Genomic DNA, 22,584 nt, shown 5'->3' on the forward strand with positions numbered 1-22,584 from the left:
TCGTTCAGCATGGCATATATGACACTTTTTGCTCTCATGATTAGCTTACTACCCCTGACTTCTTGGACCTGATCTGGACTAGTGTCAAGTGAGACTCCAAGGAAGCCTAGGATAAGAAAGGCCACCTTACATACCGGAAGTCCTGACTCTTTTTTCTTGGCTAAAGCATATGATCTCCAGCAACTTACTCTCCCCCTGCCTAGTCTTTTCCTTTTCCCCTCCTTTTGTTTTATATCGTGGTATGGCACACAAGACTAAGAATTGTGCAATTGTTACTTCGGTTTCCTTAGGTTGCTATGGACCTATGGCCATTGTACAACCAAAGAGAGATTTGCTGTTTTTTTTCCATTCATTAACAAAGAAGGATCTTTTACCTTTTCAAAAGATGGACTATTAGACCGGTCTTAAGAGAGATTTTCTGTTTTTTTTTTCCCTTTCAATTAACAAAGGATATTCTTAGCTTTTCAAACCGTATGCCGCTATCACTAGAGAAATCAGTGATATTAGAAATGACAATACCAGGTCAGAAGTTATCCCTCGCACACTACTCTCTTTAGAGTAACTGGCAGGAATATTGTGATGATGCACACAACCAAAGACATTCTATTCAAATTTTACATGAGTTTAGCTCGATGACAGATTGCTGGGTTTTGCATTTCTCAATTTTCCTAGTCAAGGAGCAATTAATTCAAGTGCTTTTTCAAATGCAAACACGTACCAAAGTCAGATAAGCATTAAAACACTTTTGAAGATTGAGAAGAACATCACAATAACATCCTCGAACACGAAAACAAAGCCCATGCGACAAGAACATGAATCATAAATTGCAGAGATTTTGACTTACGTTGTATGTATCCACTAAGGCTTGGAATGCAGTTGGAAAAGATAGCGCATAAGATGTAAACGCAGCTAATTCACTATGGTTAGTCTCTGAGAAAAGGCCTCGAAGTGATTCTGTTGCCTGCAAAGGGAGGACATTTCGTTACAATCTGTAAGACCAAAATCAACGTTGTACAAAATAATGATATAACACGAAAAAAACAATTTGATTTTCATGAGATTTCTCAAATATTTGTAAATTGCAGACTTCCCTGCCATAACAAACCCAAGATTTTCTTGTGTTTACTTTTAAATACCTTAAATTAACACAAAGTCATTCTTGTGAAAGGTTTGTTTGAAATTTATAATAAGAAGAGAAAATATTCAATCTTTTAAATTTAGATTTTACCTATGATGAATGAAAGAATGATGTGTGTGTGTGTGAGGGGGAGAGAGAGAGAGATTAACGTCAAAGGACTGGCGGGCCTTGTTGAGAGATATGGTGCCATGAGCACATAATGAGTGGCAAAGGTATGATCGAAGGTGTGCTATTGTGTGAATTAAAGTAGCCACCCAAGAATGTAAACTACATCAGAAGATGATGTGGAGTAAGGGCTACCACTAGGAGACATGTAGATCATAGGATCCCACATGGGTTAACTATTCTAAAGACTCTCTCTACATAAGAAGCCTCTCTTGTATGGATGATAAGGACATTTTGAAATACATTGAATTCAGGGTGCCTATCTCTCTTATGGAGTTTCTTCTATGGTATGATCCCCCTTGATCTGGTTGCTAGTTCTGCATTGCACTAGGAGAGCACAATCTGCATTTTCACATGGTATCACAGCTTAGATCTAGCTCTCCTAGATTAGTTTTAGAAAGAAAGAAAGAAAGAAAGTTTATTAAAGTCTTCGGGAGACCGTGAAGGTCTATGAGACTAAAGATAACTGATACAATGAGCATAACGATGGCGGTCTCAAAACGGGCAAACCAACCGTTTCTACAAAAAAGAGGTTATGAAGGACTGTGTGTCTAGTCCTGGTACAAAAAATATGTGTCTACCTCCATATGATACAAAAAAGAAGGGGGGGGCACCAAAAATGGGGCAGAGGGGGGAGATACAGTATACATGTGCAGGTGGTGATCGTCAGAGACCAATCATAGAGGGGCCGTCAAATGGGAGGTCGGAAAAAACCCTACGATAGATGATTGGCCTCTGACGTCACGCGGCCTAGTCGAGCTCGATCGTCGGGGGCGGCGGGTGGCCCTGTGGATGAGGGCAACGGTAACCCCGGTGGGGCGGGCAGAGAGCAGAGACGAGATGTCATGGACCTGGATGTGTGAGTCTGTCTGCTGGCGCAACTGTCGTGGCTCTGGCTCTCGCTCACGTCTGCGTCGTCGACTAGACTGAGAAGAGGTATCCTGTGACTGAAAGAAGTCAGTGATAGGCCGCTGGGTGTCCTCACGCTGTGTGTGCTGCTCGTGTCGCCGTGCTCGAAGAGAGGTATCTCGGTGGCGAGTCATCTCATGTAAGAAAGCGGCTAGGCATCGCTGATCTGGGAACTGCAGCATGTGTGGGAGGGAGCCGAATCCGTCGCGGAAGAGGCAGTGATATCGGCCTCGAATGGCATAATAGATAGGACATCTGAAAGCAAAGTGCTCCTCCGACTCGATCTCCTGCAAGTCGCAAAGTGGGCAAAGGCGGTCCTCTCGTGGGATATCCTCTGCGCGTCCGCTCTCAATCCGTAATCGGTGTGACGAGACCCTAAACTGACCGAGGGAGATCCGGAGCGCATGTGGTAGATGAAGCTGTGTGTAACCCGGAGGTGTGATGAAGCCGTCCTGTGAGATCTGGAGACAGTGTTGGCGGTAGAAGTCGAGCTTCACACGAAGCTCGGAGTGAAGAAACCATGTCCGCCAGGTGTGGAGCTGGAGCAGATCCGCTCGAATGACCCGGTTGACCTCCTGGTCAGTGGGGGAGAGGGGAGATGGTGGAGCGTCGAGGCTGTACTGAAAAGGAGGCAACCAGTCTAAGTCGAGGCCCAGTCGGGTGAACCAACTGGAAAGACGACTATACCAGCATCGCTGGTCCCCATCAACGGATAAGGCCATAGAGAAGGATAGGGCTAGCCAAGGTAGGCGGAGGCGACCGTCAGCGGAGGAGCTGAAATCCCTGACTCTGTGGAGATAGGTGATAGCCTGAAAAGCCGCATCAAGCTGTAGGGGTGAGGTGCCGAACTCTGCTAGAATGATCTGGTGTGGTACCGATGGTTTGTTGCGGATCATCCGAGCAAACATCAGTATCTGTAGGCGCTCAACTCGAGCCCACTCTGTGTCTGAAAGGTCGACTCCCCACCAAGGGCTACCGTACATGCCTGCAGGGCGGACCAAAGAATAAAAAAGGAGAGACTTGGTCCACGGGTCCTGGAAGTGGGAGTGGTAGCATTGTCGCTCCAGCCTGGCAAGAGCGGCGTATCCCCGGCTGATCCTGTCCTGCATGGCCGGGCGCATCGTGAAGATCGGGCCTGAGAAGACAATGCCCAAGTATGTGTAAGAGTCAACTATCTCAACAGGGTCGCCGGTGAAGAGGAACTGCTCTCGGTGCATAGCGGGTTTGGAAGTGTTGAAGATCATCACCTTGGTTTTCCCAAGGTTGACCTTCAAGTCATGTGTATCACAGAAGACCCTGAAGTCCATCCAGGTGTCGCTGAAGACCAGTAGCAGAAGAGGATAGTAGTACTACATCATCTGCGTATAGGAGAATCTGGATAACAGCCTCCGCAAGAGAGCAGCCTGCACCTCCGAGTGTCCTGATGGTGGTCTCGAGCTCGTCGATGTAGAGGCCAAATAGAGTCGGTGACAAGGGACATCCTTGTTTGACTTCGATAGTGCTCGTGATCTCTGGGGTCCAGCTGGTGCCAATCCTGACCTGCCCCGTCACCCGCTCATAGAGAGCTACTACTGCCCAGACAATCACCGAGTCGTAGCCTAACTCCTGCAGACGTTTGATGAGTCGAGGGCGGGGAACGGTGTCGAATGCCTTGCGGAAATCCACAAAGCAACAATATACTCTCTGTCTCCTGTGTCTGGCCTCCTCAATGATCCCTCTGAGTGTAAAAATGTGATCGTAAGTCCAGTGATCCGCCCTGAAGCCGGCCTGTCCGGATGCCCTGAGCCCCTGTATCTCTGCGCGAGCACTGACCTCGCCATCTAACACTGATGCATAGATCTTGGACATAACATGTCCAACCATGATGGTCCTGTAATTCCCTGGATCCATGGGATCTCTTGCTTTGTGGATGGGTGTGATAGTGTTCAGGGTCCAAGCTCTGGGGAACCCGTGGCAGACAGCTTCATTGAACAGCGTTGCGAGGATGGGGGCTAGAGTTTTGATGCCATAGGCAACAAACTCTGTGCATAGGCCCTCATGATCCTTAGCTCGACCGTTATGAAGCTTATGCGCTGTGTGGGTGACCCCCTGGGTTGTGAAGAGGATACAAGAAGTGGGGCGGGGGGTGGCTGAGAGGTCGGGAGGAGGCTGATCAGGGATATCATAGAGTGTGCGTGCGTAGGTGTGCCAGAGGGAAGTGTCCGTGAGGGGGGAGGGGGATCGGCGTTCTGGGAATTTCCTCCAGAAATCCTTGGAGATGCTACTAAACAGAATGTTCACTAGCGTATCCTCATTCTAGCGCAGGAAGGCTAGCTTCTTGCGACGGACTAGTCGACGATAATCCCTGGTGAGACGTGGGTTGGCCCTAGCGTTTCGCTGGGTCGTGAGTCGGAGTGTGCGGCGTAATGCTTTGCACTCGTCATCATACCAGCTGTTGCAAGGGGTGGAGCCAGCGGGTGGAGGGCGGGTGGACCGAGTAGTGGAAGGAAAGATGTGGCGGGCTGCATTGTGAAGGGAGTGGGTGATAAGGGTGGCTCGGTGATCTAGAGAGGGTATGGTGTCTATGTGTCTGAGGAGGGAGGCTAGGTGGGCTGAGTAATCAGGTGAGAGGTTATGATCGAAGTGTATATCATGATAGGTAGTGTAGTGCGGGGTGTGGCTGGGAGGGGCTCGGGACGCAAGGATATGAAAGAACAGGTAAGTGTGATCGGCTCCTGGAGGTAAGGGTGCAGTGCAGAAGTCAGTGATCTGTGGGGCTAAAGCAGGAGATCCCAGAATGTAGTCGACGACACTGGTTCCTCCGCCATGTGGGAAACATGTGAAACCAGAGGAGGCAGGCCACCGGTCTAGTCCATTGTAGATGACCAGATCATGTATACGTCCAAGGTCCAAAAGAGCCTGCCCATACCTAGTAACGGGAGCGCGACTGTCAGCCGAGGAGCGGGGGAAGCCCGAGTCCTCTGTGTGTCCATCTCAGGTAATAGGACCGGATCTGAGTGGAAGTCCAGGAGTGATGTCTGACGTGCACCTGTCCTTGCGTTGAAATCTCCAACTAGGAGGACCTCTCCGCGTCTGGAGAACTCCACAATGTCTTAGTAGAGATCTAGATAGGGGGATACCCCCGTATCCTCACGAAGCATCCGTGCGAAATGTGACGTCTCAAGAGGAAAGTAGCAGACTGCAATAAAGAGGTCGCGTGTGGAGGGGCGTCGGAATCAGAGCCGTAGGTAACGGGCATGGACATCCCGTCTAACCACGGATGTCAAGCTCGTGAGCGCTGAACGAAGGAGTACTGCAACTCCGCCTGACCCTCGGACCCCCCTAGTATATCTGGTCTCCTCACGGAATACTGACTCCCAGGTATAGCCACTGACCGAGGGGAGAGGGCGCTCGGGGCTCTCATGTGTCTCTGTATAGAAAACGATGTCGCGTCCAGTGTATGACTCTGAGAAGTTTCCAGGGTCAGACCATAGGGTACCATTACAGTTCCATATGGTGCATGCCAAGGGTACTGTGTGCTGAGTCTGAATCTCATAGACCATGTCTCCCTATTTGGGGGGGGAGTCTGCTACCGTGTCTGGAGTACCTGGTGGAGCTCGGCGGCGAGGGCCAACTAATAGGCGGCCATCTCGGACGACAGCCCACTTCCCCTCCTGACGGGCTACATCTCGCTGTTGAAGTAGGGTGCGCCGCTCTTCCACCTGCATAGGTGTGAGATCCTCATCCATGAAGATAGTAGGGTGGTCCCGTAGTGTAGCACGCTGCCTGAGTGCTGCAAGTCGAGCCTGAATATCCCTGAATCGGATGATGAGTGGCTGTGGGCGCGTGGGGTCCCGTCCTGTGCGCCATGCATGCTCGATCCCATGCTCGACGAGGCCGAGGGTAGAGGTCACAAAAGCAGTTGCGTCCGCTAAGGGGGTGAGTGAATCTGCGCTGGGGATACCTCGTACTCGGATGTTGAGAGCCTTACTGGCCCTCTGTTCCTGCTCGGCGATGGTGGCTGAGACTGCTGCTTTGGGTGCCCGTCTCGCAACGTCCACCCATCTGGTAGTCTCCGCAATAGCATTCTTTCATTCGGCAAATGAGAGAATTTCCATTCTTTTCCTGAAGAATTTTCTGTCTATTTCCATTTATTGAAGCTATTCACTCCGAGGATTTCTACTCATCCTTTTCTCTATGTGATAGAGATATTCCTCTCGGTTCAATTTTAATAAACGTTATTCTTCTTGTGAGGTCTCTTTTTCTCCAAAGCTCTAAGAGAGACATAGATTGTAGCTTACTCGTCATCCATTTAATGAGAGAGAGAGAGAGAGAGAATCTATTCTACTCCACTCTATGACTGAGACTTTTCCAGCCCCTCGTTATCTTATAACAAGATGGCAGACTCAAAGGACTCCATCTGACCTATCCAGCCAGCGACGCATACTCGTGAAAGCAGCAGTGCAACTAGAAGACTGCAAACTACAATTGACTTAGGAGCACACACAGAGCGTGACCTACGGCTACAAAGGCGACTCGACAAGCAAGAGCCAACAGTCGAGCAAAGCAACTAAGAACATAGCGGACGCAATTAGGTCAGCCAACAACAAAAGCAACATCAACAAGGGAGACGCATTCGAACCACTAAGGCACTCAAGCTTTGAACGCTATCGACTCCTACGACTGGCACCTATCTATGCCAACCAAAGGCACGACAATAGCAATGCAGTTCTAAGGCAAGGCGACAACCATGCAAAGAAGACAACACAGCAGTACAATACTCAACAGACAGCCACGGCTTACCAACAGGCCCAGGATATGAGTCGCAGTAACATGGAGAGGGACATCATGCTTTAGGTGTTGATCCCCTATCACCGACACAATATTCATGGTGAGCAAGTTTCCTGGATGGACCTCCTTGATTTAGTACCACCATTCCTCACTTGCCCATAGCCATTATCAATGGATAGCATGTGAGAGACAGTGGCCAGCATCACTGCCTGGAACATCTGTGTTGCCTATTGCAGTCAAGTGATGAGTCCATCCTTCGGTACAAGCGAGCGAGCGAGAAAGAAAGAAAGAAAGATATATTAACGTCTGCAAAAGGCCTCGTGGGCCTATGAGACAAAGAAACAAGCCAGAAGGATACCTCATACAAGCCACTGCAGCTCACTTAGGCCCTTGCTGAGTACTAAAGTGCTAATCTAGTAACAACAAAAGCAAAAATAGCATCAAGTACTCAAGGTTAATGCTCCGAGTACATGCTCAGGCTCCATGTATCCAGGTGCCATGATGGCTCTCTAGTGGGATGCGAAGAGCTCTCGTATCTGTGTCTGTCAAGCTGTCTCATGGGGTGGTGGAGGACGTGCTCGTCTCGATCGCTGTATCCAATGGGCCCGTCTTAGGTGCTCTCACATGCTTTCCACATGCCGAGATCCAATAGGACCTGCCCATAAGATGTGACCCGCCGACCTCATCTGTCATTTTGCATTTTTGCATTTTGCATTGGTGTGGATGCTCGTTTAGTAGCTCCACCCTCACAGCTCGTTTGTACCAAGTTTTTCATAGTCTCGTAGACCCATCGGTCTTCCGAAGACTTTAATAAACTCGATCTCAGATAAGGTTAGCATCAAATATAGATTAAGGCAAAAGATGTTTCCAAATGGGTTGCAAGAGCTTTTGTGGTCTTTTTGGACAATATACTAATCTATAGTAAATCATTGAAAGAGCACGACCAAGAACTTGGGATTATCTTGAATATACTAGGACATGACAGGCCGCATGCAAAGGAGTCAAAGTGTGAATTTTAAAAGAAAGAAATCCTTTACTTTGGTCATATTATTTCAGCCAATGGTCTACATGTAGACTGTGACGAGGTAAGGAAAGTGGTGGAATGGCCAATTCCATGAAATCTTAGACAAGTAATATCATTTCTGGCTTTTAGGGGTTTCTCTATATTCTCTTGAAGAATTCCGTAATTAGTTCAGGCTGGCCGTAACCCAGGAAACTTGGTGTGATCTGGAGGCTTGAGTTGGGTTAGCAGAAAGTAAGCTAGTGCAACAATCTTCCATTAGGAATGATCTTTTGTTAAGAAAAAGCAAGGTTTGTATGCCTGACATTAAGTATATCAGCTGGCATTCTTTGGGAATTGCGATGTTAGTAAGCCTTATCTTGGCTAATTCTAGCAAGGGGCTGAGGAGGTATATGCTAGGCAGGGTGCTTAATTGGGGCAAATGATCATTGAATTTGGACAGAACTCTGTAGTCCCACACTTGAGGGGTGTCTTGGTGGTATGGCATGCCAAGGTTTCTGTAGCTACTCTGTCTGGAGAGATCTTTAGATGTCCGAGCTCGGGGTTTGGATTGGGTCTACCGTTGGGTGGTGAGCCTGATGTCGACTTAAGCTAGTTATAAAGACCCTCGAGGATTGGGACGTAATAATGCCAGTCATGTGTACTGGAGGATGATGTTTTGGAGACATTGGCTGGTATTGCAGCTTGGCATATTTGAATTGAGAGGCAACAGGCTTGTGCCACAGCCACCCGACTGAATGTTTGGATGTACATTTTTAACACCCAGAGCATTGTGTACAGTCCTGCAAGGCTTGGCCTGTAGGGCCCCGGGCCTGTTCCAGCTGCTCCCGCTTAGCCCAGACCTGCAAAACACCAAGAAAACCTGCAAGAAACTTGCAATGGCCCTTACCTAGACCTCCAGCACCTGTCACATATCAGCGCCAGACCTGCCAAGCTCAAGAATCTGCTACGACTACTGAATTGGCACCTAATCTGCTTGTCGTGGGTCTAATTTGCTGTTCGAGGCTGTTTCAAAGACCCTGGAACTGCCACGGGATCTGCGCCAGCAACCACAGGCTCCATAAGAGCTGTTTTGAAGTTCTTTCTAGATGCACTATCACCAAGAATTGACCAAAGGCCCCAAGAATCAGTACATGATGTCCTCGTCTCATCTAACTCCTCCTCTGAAGCTGACCCAGACACAAAGAATTCTGTAACACGTGTCTGTGCTCAGTCAACTGGCATATCTCTTGGTGCTCTCTGGTCTGTCGCAATAGTGTATCTCTGTGTTGTCACATCTCTATCAAGTAGAGTCCCACACATACTTGGTCGAAAAAGTAGATCAACCGTTAAGTGGGCCAAAGCCAAACCCCTCCTGGAAGAGACAATGGTAACGTCCTCGGATCTCATAGTAGACAAGGCAGACACATAAGAAATGTTCCTCTGTCTCAACCACCCCCATTGTGCACAGACTGCAGATCCGTTGCCCTCTGGGTATGGCCGCCGCTCTGCCCGTCTCAATCCCCAGCAAATGAAATGATACTCACAACTGTCCTATGGCGATCCTCAGTGCATGCGAGACTCTCCTATCCTCAAGATACTGGGGTCTAACGATGGATGAGGCCATACTTCGATATCCTCAAGAAATGATCACGATAGAACTGAGTCTTGGTGGGGAACTCCTGATCTCCCCCCCAGTCCGGGACGTGTAGAGCTGGAGGAGGTCCAACCGAATGATACGGCTGATCTTCTCTCGTGAGATCAGCTCAAGTGGTGCATCTAGGCTATACTGAAAGGAAATAAACTAATTGGCCCTTTTTTGATTGTTTAATTGACCACAAACATGACTATATTCTAATATTCCAAATGAAAGTTTCATTCGAAAAAAGAGCAAGGTGCCCCCAACATGTGGCATGCACCATTTGTTGGGGAGGGGGGAACATTTGGTGTGCGCCCTATATTGGGGAAGGGAGACTTAATTAATTTATTGATTAATTATTGATCATTTTGACTGCAAACATTTTAATATTTGAAATGAAATATTTGATGCAAAAAAGAAGAAGGTGTCCCCAACATGCGGTGTGCCCATACGTTAGGGAGGGGGGAGTATGTGGCGTGCACCATATGTTGGGAAGGGAAATTTTAATTAATTTATTGATTAAATTTCTAATTAATGATTACTTTCTTGACTACTTACTAATTAAATTCTTAAGTAATGATTAATTACTTATTATTACTCACTAAAATTTTGACCAACTATAAATTAATTTCTTAATAATTATTAATTGAGTAGTAAAGAAAATTGCTAGACATAAATATGATAATTCAAGAGTTGTTGATATCAACATAGAGGTCGTATAAAGATACATTGTTTGTTGAAAATTATGTATAGGATATCTTCTCCTATGATTTCAAATCTCTTTCGAAGTCATCAGACTCCGTTATTGCATTTAGACAGTGATCAAGTTCATGAAAATGATATTTAATACGTGTGTGGCATGATTAGCGCCAAGAAGGGGAGCGGGCACAGAGAAGTCAAGTACCCATGAGGCAAAAGCTAGTGGGCCTATCAGGTAGTCCACTATGCTTGTCCCTCCGCCATGTGAGACTGCCAGACGAGGGTCACATCTCGAGGCCATTGTATATAATCAGGTAATGGACAGCTCCCCTCTCAAGTGACGCCCATAACTCGTCACATGTAATGCATCCGCTGAGTGTCTCACTATGCCAAGCTCTACTCTGTGTGTGTGTGTGTGTGTGTGTGTGGCTAGCTAGCTAGCTGTGTGGGAGAATTGTGTCACTACGGAGAAGTGCAATGGAGACCTCCTCCTCTGCCTTGCCAGCCTCGTCTTCCTCCCCTTTTCCGTCCGTGCAGTCACCCTCGACGTCCTTGCTGCCTACCTTGCCTTCCGTACGGCCTTCTGTACAGATTCCGTGCACCCTGCAGCCCCCGAACAGCCCCCCCATACAGCTCCCGTGCTCCCTGCAGTCCGTACCATCTGTATGGCCATCCGTGCAGTCTGTATGGTCGTCTGTACAATCCCCACCTCTTGATTCAGCCTCCAGTCCCTTCTCTGTTCAGTTCTCCCCCACTGATCCTATGCGATCTGTACACTCCTTGCAGCCATCACCTTCCTCTCCATCTTTTCTTGCTGCTGCTCCTCCCGAAACCTCTTTTGTGTTTTCCACTTCCTCTGTTCCTCCTGCCCGAGTTTTCATTCGACGGAAGCGCGCTGCTTTGCCTTCTTCATCCTCTTTCAAATCGACAAAGCTTGATCTCGCAGATGGCCCTTCTTCTTCCCTTCAGCTGAATCTTCTGCGCCAGTTATGTTCAGCCTCTGTCACAAATGTTCCTTCATCGGGTTTCCCGTTTGTTTGTTCATTGGATTCTGCCCTTCTAGTTTCAGGTCTTCGACAAGCTCAACAGTTTGGAGTCTGTCTCTACTTTATGGGCAGGGTTCTTTTTGCCGCTCATCTTTGTCGTTGGGCTGAAGCCGCAGTGGGTCCGGATTGTATTTCCTCCTTTGTCTTTCTGGGCAAAGGGTTTTATTATGCCCACTGTTCTTCGACTGATGTGGTGGAGCAGCTTGTCAGTCGTGCTGGTGTTCCTCGGGCTGGTTTCTTTGCTTATGTGATGCCCTGGGATCCACGTTTCGATCCTTCTGCTACCCTTCTGACACACTGTCCGGTCTGGATTACTCTCAAAGCGCTGCCTGTGCCTCTTCTTCAGCATCTTCCTACTCTTGCAGCGCTTTTGGGGAGGCCTCTTCATGTTCTGAGACACGAGTTCTTGCAAGCTTCCCGTGATGTTCGCCTTTGCGTTTTGTGGGATATGATGTAGCCCGTGCCATCTACTCTGGATCTTGATTTGGGATTTGCCCATCCGATGTGCATTAGGCTGCATTTTGCATCTTTTCCCACTGCACGTTATCGGTGCCGACACGTTGGTCATTTTGCATGTGATTGCCCTTCTACATCCAGGCCCACTCCTCCTGCTCCTTCTTTAGCTGTCAAGGTCACTCTCCCTTCTCATCCGGTTTCTACTATGGCTTCATTGGAGAAGCCTTCTTCTACTGCTCTAAAGCGCTATTAGAGGAAGGTAGATAAATCACAGGCCAATCTCTCTCTTGCTAAAGAAGCTCAGGATCGTACCCCTATTGAGCACCATCTGTCTCCTTCTCCTCAGGATTTGGATGTGCCCCTTGCAGAGGGGATTTTACAGGATGATCCGCATGCTCTCTCTCAGGTTGCTATCCCGACTGAAGCTGACATGATGAGTCCTGGTTTATCTGATGCAGCTCTTTCGTTAGATGCTCCTTCTTTAGAGAGTACAAATATTGATCCAATTCCTATTTCTGCGAAGACTGTGCCAGAGTCTCTTTCTGTTCAAGATGCAGATGTTTCTTTTTCTTTGGAGTCTTTTCATCCTATGTTGCAACAGGTTTTTGACCTTGTGATTCAAAAATTCCGGTTTCCAGCTTATAGTAAGAAGAATCACAAGGGCAAAAGACAGGTGGTTTTTACTGATGGTGTAGTTTCTTCACTGCATCAATTTTTACAAAGCAACAATCTGAAACTGGAGGATGTTGTGTTTGATCCTCCTCCAGTTTGATCTTGTTACTTTTTACTTGGCTGCCTCATGACTTTTGCTCTAAGGCTTTACTTGTAAATTTTTTCTTTGTACTCATTGGTGGGTTTTTACCTCTTTTTGGGGTTTCCCACACAGAAATAAAAGATTTCACTAAAAAAAAATGTGTGTGTGTGTGTGTGTGTGTGTGTGTGTGTGTGTGAGAGAGAGAGAGAGTGTGTGTGTGCAGTGTGTGTGTGTGTGTGAGAGAGAGAGAGAGAGAGAACAGGAGTGTGCATGAGAGAGAGCTGCGCACAGGAGTGTGCGTGAGCAAGACGACTTGCTCCACGTTTGCTTTGAACTGTCTGAAGCCTATTCGGAGCCCTTACCTGTGTGTGTGTGTGTGAGAGAGAGAGAGAGAGAGAACAGGAGTGTGCATGAGAGAGAGCTGCGCACAGGAGTGTGCGTGAGCAAGACGACTTGCTCCACGTTTGCTTTGAACTGTCTGAAGCCTATTCGGAGCCCTTACCTCTGCTCGTGGGAGATTTCTGCCATCTTGTGTGCTCTCAAAACCACCCTCAGCACCTCGTCTTTAGTTTCCTCTCTAAAGCCCACTCTGTAAGTGCGTAGGATATGTGTAAGTTGTGTGTGAGACAGTCTTCCTGCAAGGAATTTAGTCGCAACAGGTTCCCGTGCCCTCTTGTCCAGGTTTTGTGCCTTTTCTATCCAGCTCCCATGCCCAGCTGCTACAGCATCGCTGTCCTTATTTTTGGTTTCAACACAATCTGTTTAATTCGTATACTATTTGGTTACTCCCTCTCTCGTTTGCTTTGTGCTTAGCTTGTCTATTTCTTTCTGCTTGCTATCTGCCCCAACTGAATTTTCTGTTCATCCTGTTTATTTCATCTTGGCCCTCATCCCCCTCTATCTCATAGTTTGTAACCTAACTGCAACTTCAGCTTTGAATCTCTCCATTGAATCGACTAGCTTCAATGACAGAAACAAATAAGTATTATGTAAAGAGGGCGCTCTCTCCAGAACCCAAAAGACAGTCAAGGGAGACTCTGCCCCCCATAGCCCCTTCATCTGAAGATGCTTCCTATGTATTTGACATGTTGAATGAGGAATTTCAACAAAGTAGAAGAGAATGGATGCTACCTGCTCCGGAACTCACTTACAAAATGCGGTTGCCTTCTCTTGTGCATCCTATGAAGAAGCTCTCTCAGACTGCAGTCATCATCTTTTTCCCAGGAAAAATACCTTAGGCTAATGATGTGGGCCAATGGGTGAATTCCCTCTTAGGTGGATGCTATGTGGAAGGAGTTTATTTTGCCTCCCAAGAATTTTATGAAGTTCATCTCTTGGATGCCTTGACAAAACAAAAGATGCTGGAAATGTCCCCTTTATTTTTTGGCCATCAGATGGTGCATATCATGCCTTGGTCTCCTAATAAGGACTATCAGAATCTCATCAAGCACCATTGCCCTGTATGGGTTGAAGTGGTTGATTTCCTAGATTACATGAGAACGGAGCTTCCTGGCTTAGCAATGACATTGGGACAAGTGATCTGTCCCCCTCGTCCCACAGGTAATAAAAATCGCTTTTGCATATTATGGGATACTGATAGACCAACCCCTCCATCTATTGCTGTTGAGATTGAGGGTGTTAATTTGGGAAAGAAATATTTCACTTTGAAATGGGGAATTTTTGCCGGAGCTTGTTTCTCTTGTCACAAGTTTGGACACCTGGCTTCTGAGTGTCCCTCTATACTTCATCCTACTCCTCTAGCTGCCATTCCCCCGCCTTCTAATAAAGGAGGTCAGAAGACTTATGTGGAAAAGACATAAGGAAAAGGAGCAAAGCCTTCAGTTCAAGCCTTCAGTTCATACAGGGAGTCAAGTCATTTCAGCTCTAAACAAGGATAAAGGAAAGGGCAAGCAAGTGGAAAATAATCCATCTTCTCATGAAGGTTGGCGGACTGCAAAGAAGACAGCGCCTCTCAAACAAAGACCTCTCCAATCTCGTAATTGGGATGCTTCTGCTCCTTCTCCTGGTCAACCATCTACCTCTTCTGACAGCCCCATCTCAAAGGCATGGGTTAATGCAGTCAAGAAGGGTATTCCGCTTTGTGAAGAAGATGATTTGGTCAGGGAATTGGATTCTGAGGGTCAGCAAGACCCTGAGGCAATGGCAGAGGCCTGATGCCTCCTTTTCTTTTTGAAGACTACTCATTTCTTGTACATATTTTCATGCGTGCTTCTCTTAAATGTGTTTCTTACAATATGCAGGGCCTCTGCAACCAGAATAAATGGAGGCTCCTTTGGCACTATATAAATAAAACTCATCCAAATGTAGTGTGTCTGCAAGAGCATAATCAGCATTCTTTTGCTGGCCAGCATGGGTTCTTTTCAAGATATGATATATTTTATGCAGGCTCTGATCAATTCTCTGGGGTGTGCATTCTAGCCAGATGTGATATGCAGCCCTGTGTAGCATATAATGATCTTTGTGGCCGATGGATGATTATCCAATATTGGCATGATCAATGGAGAGATTTTTGAAATTGGTTCCTTGTATGCCTCTCAAACTTCAGCTTGTAGAGCTCGAATGTGGGATTCCATAAAGCAATATCCTTGGTCCACAAATGCTATACTTTGTGGTGATTTCAATAATTCTCCTCACTGGAAGGACAATACCACACATAAATCCCAAATGCTGCCCTCTGAAATTCAGCAATGGGAACATATGATTTCATCACTTCGTACTGCAGATTTATGGACAGCAACCCACCCTTCAATTTTGGGATTTACATATCATCATAATGCTTTTACAGAATATTGGGCAAGGCTTGATAGATTGTATCTTATTCATGCTCAGCAATATGATGATTATACATGTCAAATGTGGACTGACTATTCTCAACAACTATCTGATCACACTCCACTTTGGCTGAACTTTTCATTTGGCATGTCTCTAGATGATATGCAGCTCTCTTCAGTCAGACACTTACAGGTCAATCAATTATATATTTCTCATGAAAAATTCCAGCAAATGATTCGATTGGCTTGCAGGGCATTGTTATCTCACGCTCAGGAGAATATTGACTTTGCTTGGAACTCTTTTGTACATCGCATTCAAAATGTCATCAAGGAGTATGGAAGATGGTACATGGCAGAAACCAGGCATCATATCCAGTGGACAAAATCACACAAGCAGTCCTTGGTACAAATTAGCCATCAAAGGTCCCTTTCGGCTTCTGAACAGAGTTCATTGTCTTGTGCTTCTTCCATAATTGATGCTAATGATAAACGCAAGCTTTCCAAATGGCAGACAAGGGCTAGAGTTAAGCCTATGCTAGATAAGGGCTGCTCCTCAAAATCTTTTTTCGAAATTTACATGCATATCAACAAAGTCAATCTATCATGAGAGTAAGAAAATCAAATGGTATTTGGACCCAAACTTTATCTCAGCTAGAAAAACAATGTTTGGATCATTTTCAGCTGCTTTTTTCTCAGCCATCTTCTCCTACTCCTCAGATTGAATTGGCACGGAGAAAACTTATTGATCTTGTTTCTCCTATAGTTTCTTTGCCAAAAGCTTCATTGCTGGAAGTGTCTTTTTCAGATATTGAGTTGGATGATGCTCTCAAACATTTGGGTAAACATAAATCCCTTGGCTGGGATGGTTTGACGGTTGAATTTTTTGTAGCCTTCTGGGCTGAATTGAAGGGTCCAATCTTGAAGATCATTAATGTAGCCTGGCAGCATCAACATCTTCCTTCAGCTTGGAAGCATGGTCTAGTCAAGCTTGTGCCCAAAAAACTCCTATGTGAGACTATGGCTGACTGGCAGCCCATCACTTTGATGCCTGTTATATATAAACTTATTGCTAAAATGTTGGTTCTTCGGATAAAGGATATTCTTCATGATGGTCTACATCCCAGGCAATATGGTTTTGTTCCAAGAAGGAATATACATGATAATATCTCCAATACTCTCATCGCAATGGAATATGCTAAATATTCAGCTCAAGATGTATTGGTCATGCAGGTGGATGTGGCAAAGGCATTTGATACCGTACAATAGGATTATGTCTCTCAAATCATGTCTAGACTTGGTTTTGGGCCAAAGCTAGTTATTGGCTTTACTCAGATTCCACTGCACAATGTTTTATAGGGAATCATTTGTCTGAGTCATGGACTCTGGCACGGTCAGTTCGACAGGGATGCCCTCTCAGTGCTTTGCTCTATGCTATTGCTTCACATCCTTTGCTTCTTTATATGGATCATCTAGTTGATACTGGACAGCTAGTGGGGCTTCAGATTCCTGGCTCGCGGCCTTTCATTGCACAGGCCTATGCAGATGATTCTTTCTTCATGCCAAAGAATTGTCCTCTGGAGCTTCGTTTATCGATGGATACCCTTTCTGATTTTGGGTTGGCAGCTGGTCTAAATATTAATTTTTAGAAATCAAAACTCTTGCCTATTAAGCATTGTGACTGGCATGTTCTCCTTTGGCCAGGTCAGATTATTCCTCCGGAGAATATAGTAAGACATTTGGGTTATCCAATTGGCTGGAAAATAAAAAATAAGCAACAAATGTCTTGGGTATTCAACAAAATTCAGGACAAATTGGAATATTGGAAGATCTCCACTTGGCCTTTGCATGTTCGGCTTCGAATTGTCCAGTCCATTGTTTTAGCTTATATCCTGAAATTTGATGTTGAGAATATTCAAACCTCCATGCATTCTTGGAGAGCAAAGCAGGTCCATTTTGAGCAACCTCAAAGCTTTTTTATGAAGCTTAGTTTTCCGAAAAATCTCCATGGCTTGAGACATAAAAGAAGAGAGATCTCGAGATGACCAATGTAATAAAGGTAGGTAAAACTTGTGTTGGCAAGAAAGATCACTATGCTAAGGGTATTTTCTCAGCAAGAGCAACCATGGTCTATTATGTTGGCGTTTTTGTGTGGCCAGATGCGCACAAATGCTTATGGGCGTTGGCTAGTTGATCCATGGGAAGTAGTACTTGGCAAGTTTCAAGGTAAAATACCTGGTTGTCCATTTTCTACTGCCTTGATTCAGGATTGGAAGCAGGTGCTTTCTCGCATTAAATGGTCTCCCCATTGTGCTTCTATAGCTTCATCTCTTCGACTAGAAAGCCTTCACTGGAGTGCTGTTTTTTACTCTCCTCTTGCTGTACAACAACCAATCAAAGCTTACAATCTCATGAAGTTGGGCATCCGGTTCATTGATGATGTGGTAGATACTCAAGGGAATATTCTCTCTTTTCCGGCAGCATGTCAACAATACAATCTTGGGATGCATCATAGACCCATATGGAAAGTTATTGTAGATCTCTTACTCCCTTTTGTTCTGATTCCATCTTTGGAAGTAAGAGACAGGCTTCAAGATTGGCAACTTCAGTCTCTAAGTCCAGGATTATCCTCTCAGCCTTTGCATCTATTGACTTCCATACAGGCTTATCGATTGATTTTACCTCCTCCATGGATTGCTCATCATGCAAATGCTCTTTGGCATCTGAATAAGTCTTTTTTTTTTTTGCAAAAAAGAGACTTCTATTAAGTAAGAAAGAAACTCGCGAGAGCAAGCTCTGAGCGGAAATACAACATCATGAAATCATGAAGATAAATAAAACCCCCTCAAAGTGAGGTGGAAAACAACCAAGGCTGAGGCTGAAAGTGCCACCTCAACCCTGTAGGAGTCTCAGAGAAGAAAGGAGAATCCTTCCATTCCCTGAAGAAAGAAGCCCTCCTAGCTGAGGCTGCACAGGAGTCTCCCTGTAAACTCATCCATATGGCCATCAAAGTATGTACAGTGTCTATCCAGATACTAGCCAAAGTGTGCGAGGGATGAACCTGAGTACCCTCCATAGCCTCTGTGCATCTGGCTCTCTAGATATGCCAGGATGCTATGCTCGCTAAAATCTCCCAAGAAGTATCCACAGAGGCATGTATATCTGTAAAAGGAAGGTGTGGTACCACATCCAACGAACAGGACTCAATCTGATGACGTCGAACCAAAATGGCCCGAGAGGAGTCAAGTCTCTCATAGAATACCTAAAGCCCTGTAAGAGAAAGCCAAGCCACTGAGCCCCATGTCATAAAGAATGGGGAGTGGGCAAAGTGACTGAAAATCTTGGCTACCCCCATCCAAATCATCCTCGCCTGTCTGCAATCCCATAAACAGTGCTGAATAGTCTCCGAAGTAGAGAGGCTACGAGGGCAAGTAGGGTCGGCTCCGAACCTGAATAAGTCTTTAACTTGGTGGAAAGGAAAATTGAAATTGATACGGAAGTTGAAAATGCCATTAAAATAGAGACTCTTTTTCTGGAGATGTATTGTTGGTATTTTTCCAGTGGGAGTGAAATTGGCTCAAAGACGGATTGCCTCTCCTCTTTGTCCAAGATGTCATCATGCTTCTGAGAGTATTCAGAACTTATTGTGGTTTTGTTCAAATTCCAAAGAACTTCTGGACAAGATCTCCTATTTTTTCTCTCTCAGATTTCTAGCACACAGGTTCTCGAAGTTTTTCTAGATGTTTGGCAGATTATCAGCTTCTTTGTCATGGTATTCTCTTTTCTTTCATTGGATCACATACTGGGCTTTATGGACCCTCTGGCTTCAGCGAAATCATGCATTTCTGAATTCATCTCTTCAGCACCCTTATGAGTTCTTCCGGGCCTCATTGCGGCAGTCCTTATTCGATGCCTTGCATGAGGAAGATTTGGAAATCATGCATTTCTGAATTCAGCGAAATCATGCACCCTCTGGCTTCAGCGAAATCATGCATTTCTGAATTCATCTCTTCAGCACCCTTATGAGTTCTTCCGGGCCTCATTGCGGCAGTCCTTATTCGATGCCTTGCATGAGGAAGATTTGGATGTTTCTTGCATTCAGCTTTTCTTTTACTGTTTCTGATAGATAGGGCATTGGCTCTTTTCTTGAGCACTGCCCTGTTGTAAAATGGATGTTTCATAATATAATGTTTTTAGTTTCACCAAAAAAAAAAAAGTGTGTGTGTGTGTGTGTGAGAGAGAGAGAGAGATGATATTATTAAAGCCCGCTCGAGACCCCATTTACGTCCATCATATAATGATCTATGGGACTGGAAACCGCTATCAAAGTGATGGTAACTATTAACATCATCGAGAGAAGGGGCGGAGGGGGCCGTTTGGGGGGACAAAGAGATCAAGGGGTTTAGAAGAGCCATTAAACAGTGCAAAGAGTAACCCAGTGCTTACTAAGCTATAAACCTACAACAAAAAGGAAAAAGGAGAAGGAGAAAAGCGTGTGTGAGAGAGAGAGAGAGAGAGAGAGAGCACATACATAGTGTGTGTGTGTGTGTGTGTGTGTGTGTGTTTTCGTTCCATCCCTTACTAAAAAAAAGAAACACCAACACAAACACAAGGAAAAAAAGGGTAGGGAAGGGGGGGAGATATATCAAAGCAAAACTCTACCTAGGAAAAGATGACATCCAAAAGTAGTACAAACCTCAAAGACTAGAAATAAAATGGGTTCCACTTATGGTCATGGCTTGACATTTGGCTATCATAAATATCAAAGGCTCTAAACAAAAGGCCCAAATATGACAGCGACTTCCATCAAACGTGATGTGTGAAACTTCTTCAAACTTTCATTCCTCTTAGGAAAATGTAGTCTAGACTTGGCATACAGTCCAATGACCTGCCTTGTTCAGGCACAGAGATACAGTCCCTCTTCTCTCACAAATTATAAAGTCTTCCTTTGTTCTACAGCTTTGAAGAGATGCAGTCACCATAAAAGGAAAAAAACAAACTCTTAAAGAAAATACTTTCAGTTATTGAAACATTCTGAGCTATAAGGATATCCACAATCAAGCCCCAATGTGTCATCTTCAGATCTCACATGCAGTCTCTGCTTGAACTACCACATAAAACCACAGTCATAAGTGAAAAAAGTTGTCACAAACATTATTATCTCTTGGGCTTTGAGCTTAAGCCTCACACTTGAACAATTTCATACGAGTTAGCTACTGATTTGTAGGCCGTTCTCCTGAACCTACAGCACTGCTCAAGATTCTTACTTCTTTGCATAAATTATCAGATAGCTTAGCCATTCAAGGAGAACATCAAACTCATATCCCAGAATACACTGAAGAAATCTATTTCCTTTTCTCTACCTAAAGCTCTGTACTTCCACTCAAGCCGGTGATAACAATACTGAACCCGGGTTACTATACATCAACCTGTGAGTTCCTGTTATGATGGACAAGCAGGTGAATGTATTGTGGAAGCAGAAAAAGCATTGAAATTTCATGATCGTATTACTAGGGTATGGCCATGATAAATTGAAATGGGTACAGTCAATCGAGACAGAGATTCATTTTTTGGCATACTAATGAGAATTGCAAGGAGATGCATAGAACGCAATTTGATTGGCTTATTGGCCATTGGTTCAGTTCTAACTATGCAAGTAAAGCAGTTCATTGGCCCTTCCCATCTCTCTGCCAAAGACACAGTCCAATGCTTATTGAACAATGATAACCTGAAAAGTCTCATTCCAGTCTCCTATGTAGGAACCGTTCTCTCTGGCATTTGGAAGCATCTTCCTTTGACAATCAAGATTCAAGAGACTTGTACGACCCTCTTTTGTACTATAGCTCCCCATCCAATAACAAGAATTGCTACACACACACACACCCCCATGTATCACCTAGAGATATTTGAGGTAGCAACTCAATGTGTGGAAAGCCATTTAACCAAGGAAATCCATGTCAGTAGAAACACACATTTAGCTGTCAAAATTTGAGGTATACCTGCAGTTTGCTAAGCCAGCTTTGTGTCAGTCCCACAAAATCATCACACACACGAGATCCACTGTTGTATGGAAGAGACCTTTCTGTAATGTCTCCAACACCCTATACAGGTAACACAGAAGTTAGAGATGATAGATGCTTTAATGTACTTAATGCTGGAGCAGACAATAAGATTACCATATGCAATTGAGATGAACAGTTATAAATCCTTGGGCACAGTTACAAAGGTTATACTAGGCTTACACCTGACCCAAATAGCCTACAGAAATCTTCAAATTTTTGAATATCCAGACATAAGCTAGGCAGGTGTCGCTAGGACATGAAACCCGACAGAGTGATGTTGCCTATCAACATGTGTGGTCCTATCCGGCCTCCTCGCAGTAAGTAGCCCTCCATCGGGCAAGTGCTCCAGTCAGCTGTGTCCTCGGAGCAGCGAACTTGAAGGGAAGACCCTGAGCCTCATACGTGTGTCAACACGTTGGCACATTATAGTCCGATGCAGGAGGCTTCCTGGAAACATACAGTAATAGGGACATGATCTTTACACTGAGAGCCCAGAGAGAGGGCTGCCCATGGTGACAGGATATACATGGGAGTCAGCTCATAGGAGGGAGTTGAGGAGAGAGAGTGGAGTGTGAGGCTCTAGGGGGTAGCCTCAAACGCCCTTGTCTCAATGGTACAGGACGCTGCCACCAGATCCTTTCCCACGACCCGATCCACACGAGTCCGAGATGGGAAGATGCCTGAAAACCCTTGCTTTGATACCGAGTGCAAAGAGGCGAGAGCCTACCTCATACAGGAGTAGACCTCAGGGAATCTGACGTCATCTGAGGCACAAAGGATTTTCCGACGACTGACACGCCACAAGAGGCGGGCCTTTCTCCTTTTTTTTTTGCGAAAAATTACTTCTATTGAGTATGAATGAAAACCGCAGAGCAAGCTCAATGCGAAAGTACATCATGTCAATAAAAACATGAGAGAAATTAAAGCTCAAAAAGAGCTAGCAAATAACCAGGGATGAGGCTGAAAATGCCAAAATCAGAGAAGAAAGGAGATCCCTTCCAAACTCTGAAGAAAGTGTTCCTCCTAAAAGAGGCAGGCAGGCCTCTCTCAGACACAGGATGGATGAGATTGTCAGATCTTTTCGAAGAGGAGACCCGACCACTGAGTGGGGGTTCCTAGCGGATAGGAAGCCAATTTTCCCCATCACTGACCCAGAT

The 22,584-nt window shown here is 45.5% G+C and overlaps 1 protein-coding gene across 3 annotated transcripts in view; it reads right to left on the bottom strand.

Annotated features, from left to right (window-relative positions):
* LOC147886507 (nicotinate phosphoribosyltransferase 2-like) overlaps nucleotides 1-22,584 on the bottom strand; it is an 80,797-nt gene that overhangs the window by 16,879 nt on the left and 41,334 nt on the right. For all 3 annotated transcript variants that reach the window (XM_087395345.1, XM_087395344.1, XM_087395346.1), the window contains exons 7-8: nucleotides 21,365-21,466; nucleotides 845-961 (exon numbers count right to left, since the gene is read on the bottom strand). In XM_087395345.1, coding sequence (XP_087251471.1) covers nucleotides 845-961; nucleotides 21,365-21,466 — 219 coding nt within the window. The remainder of the gene's footprint in view (nucleotides 1-844; nucleotides 962-21,364; nucleotides 21,467-22,584) is intronic.

This window comes from Dipteris shenzhenensis, chromosome 24 (assembly GCF_047967505.1).
Source record: "Dipteris shenzhenensis isolate YYH24624 ecotype China chromosome 24, Dip_SZ_1.0, whole genome shotgun sequence".
Classification (NCBI taxonomy): domain Eukaryota; kingdom Viridiplantae; phylum Streptophyta; class Polypodiopsida; order Gleicheniales; family Dipteridaceae; genus Dipteris; species Dipteris shenzhenensis.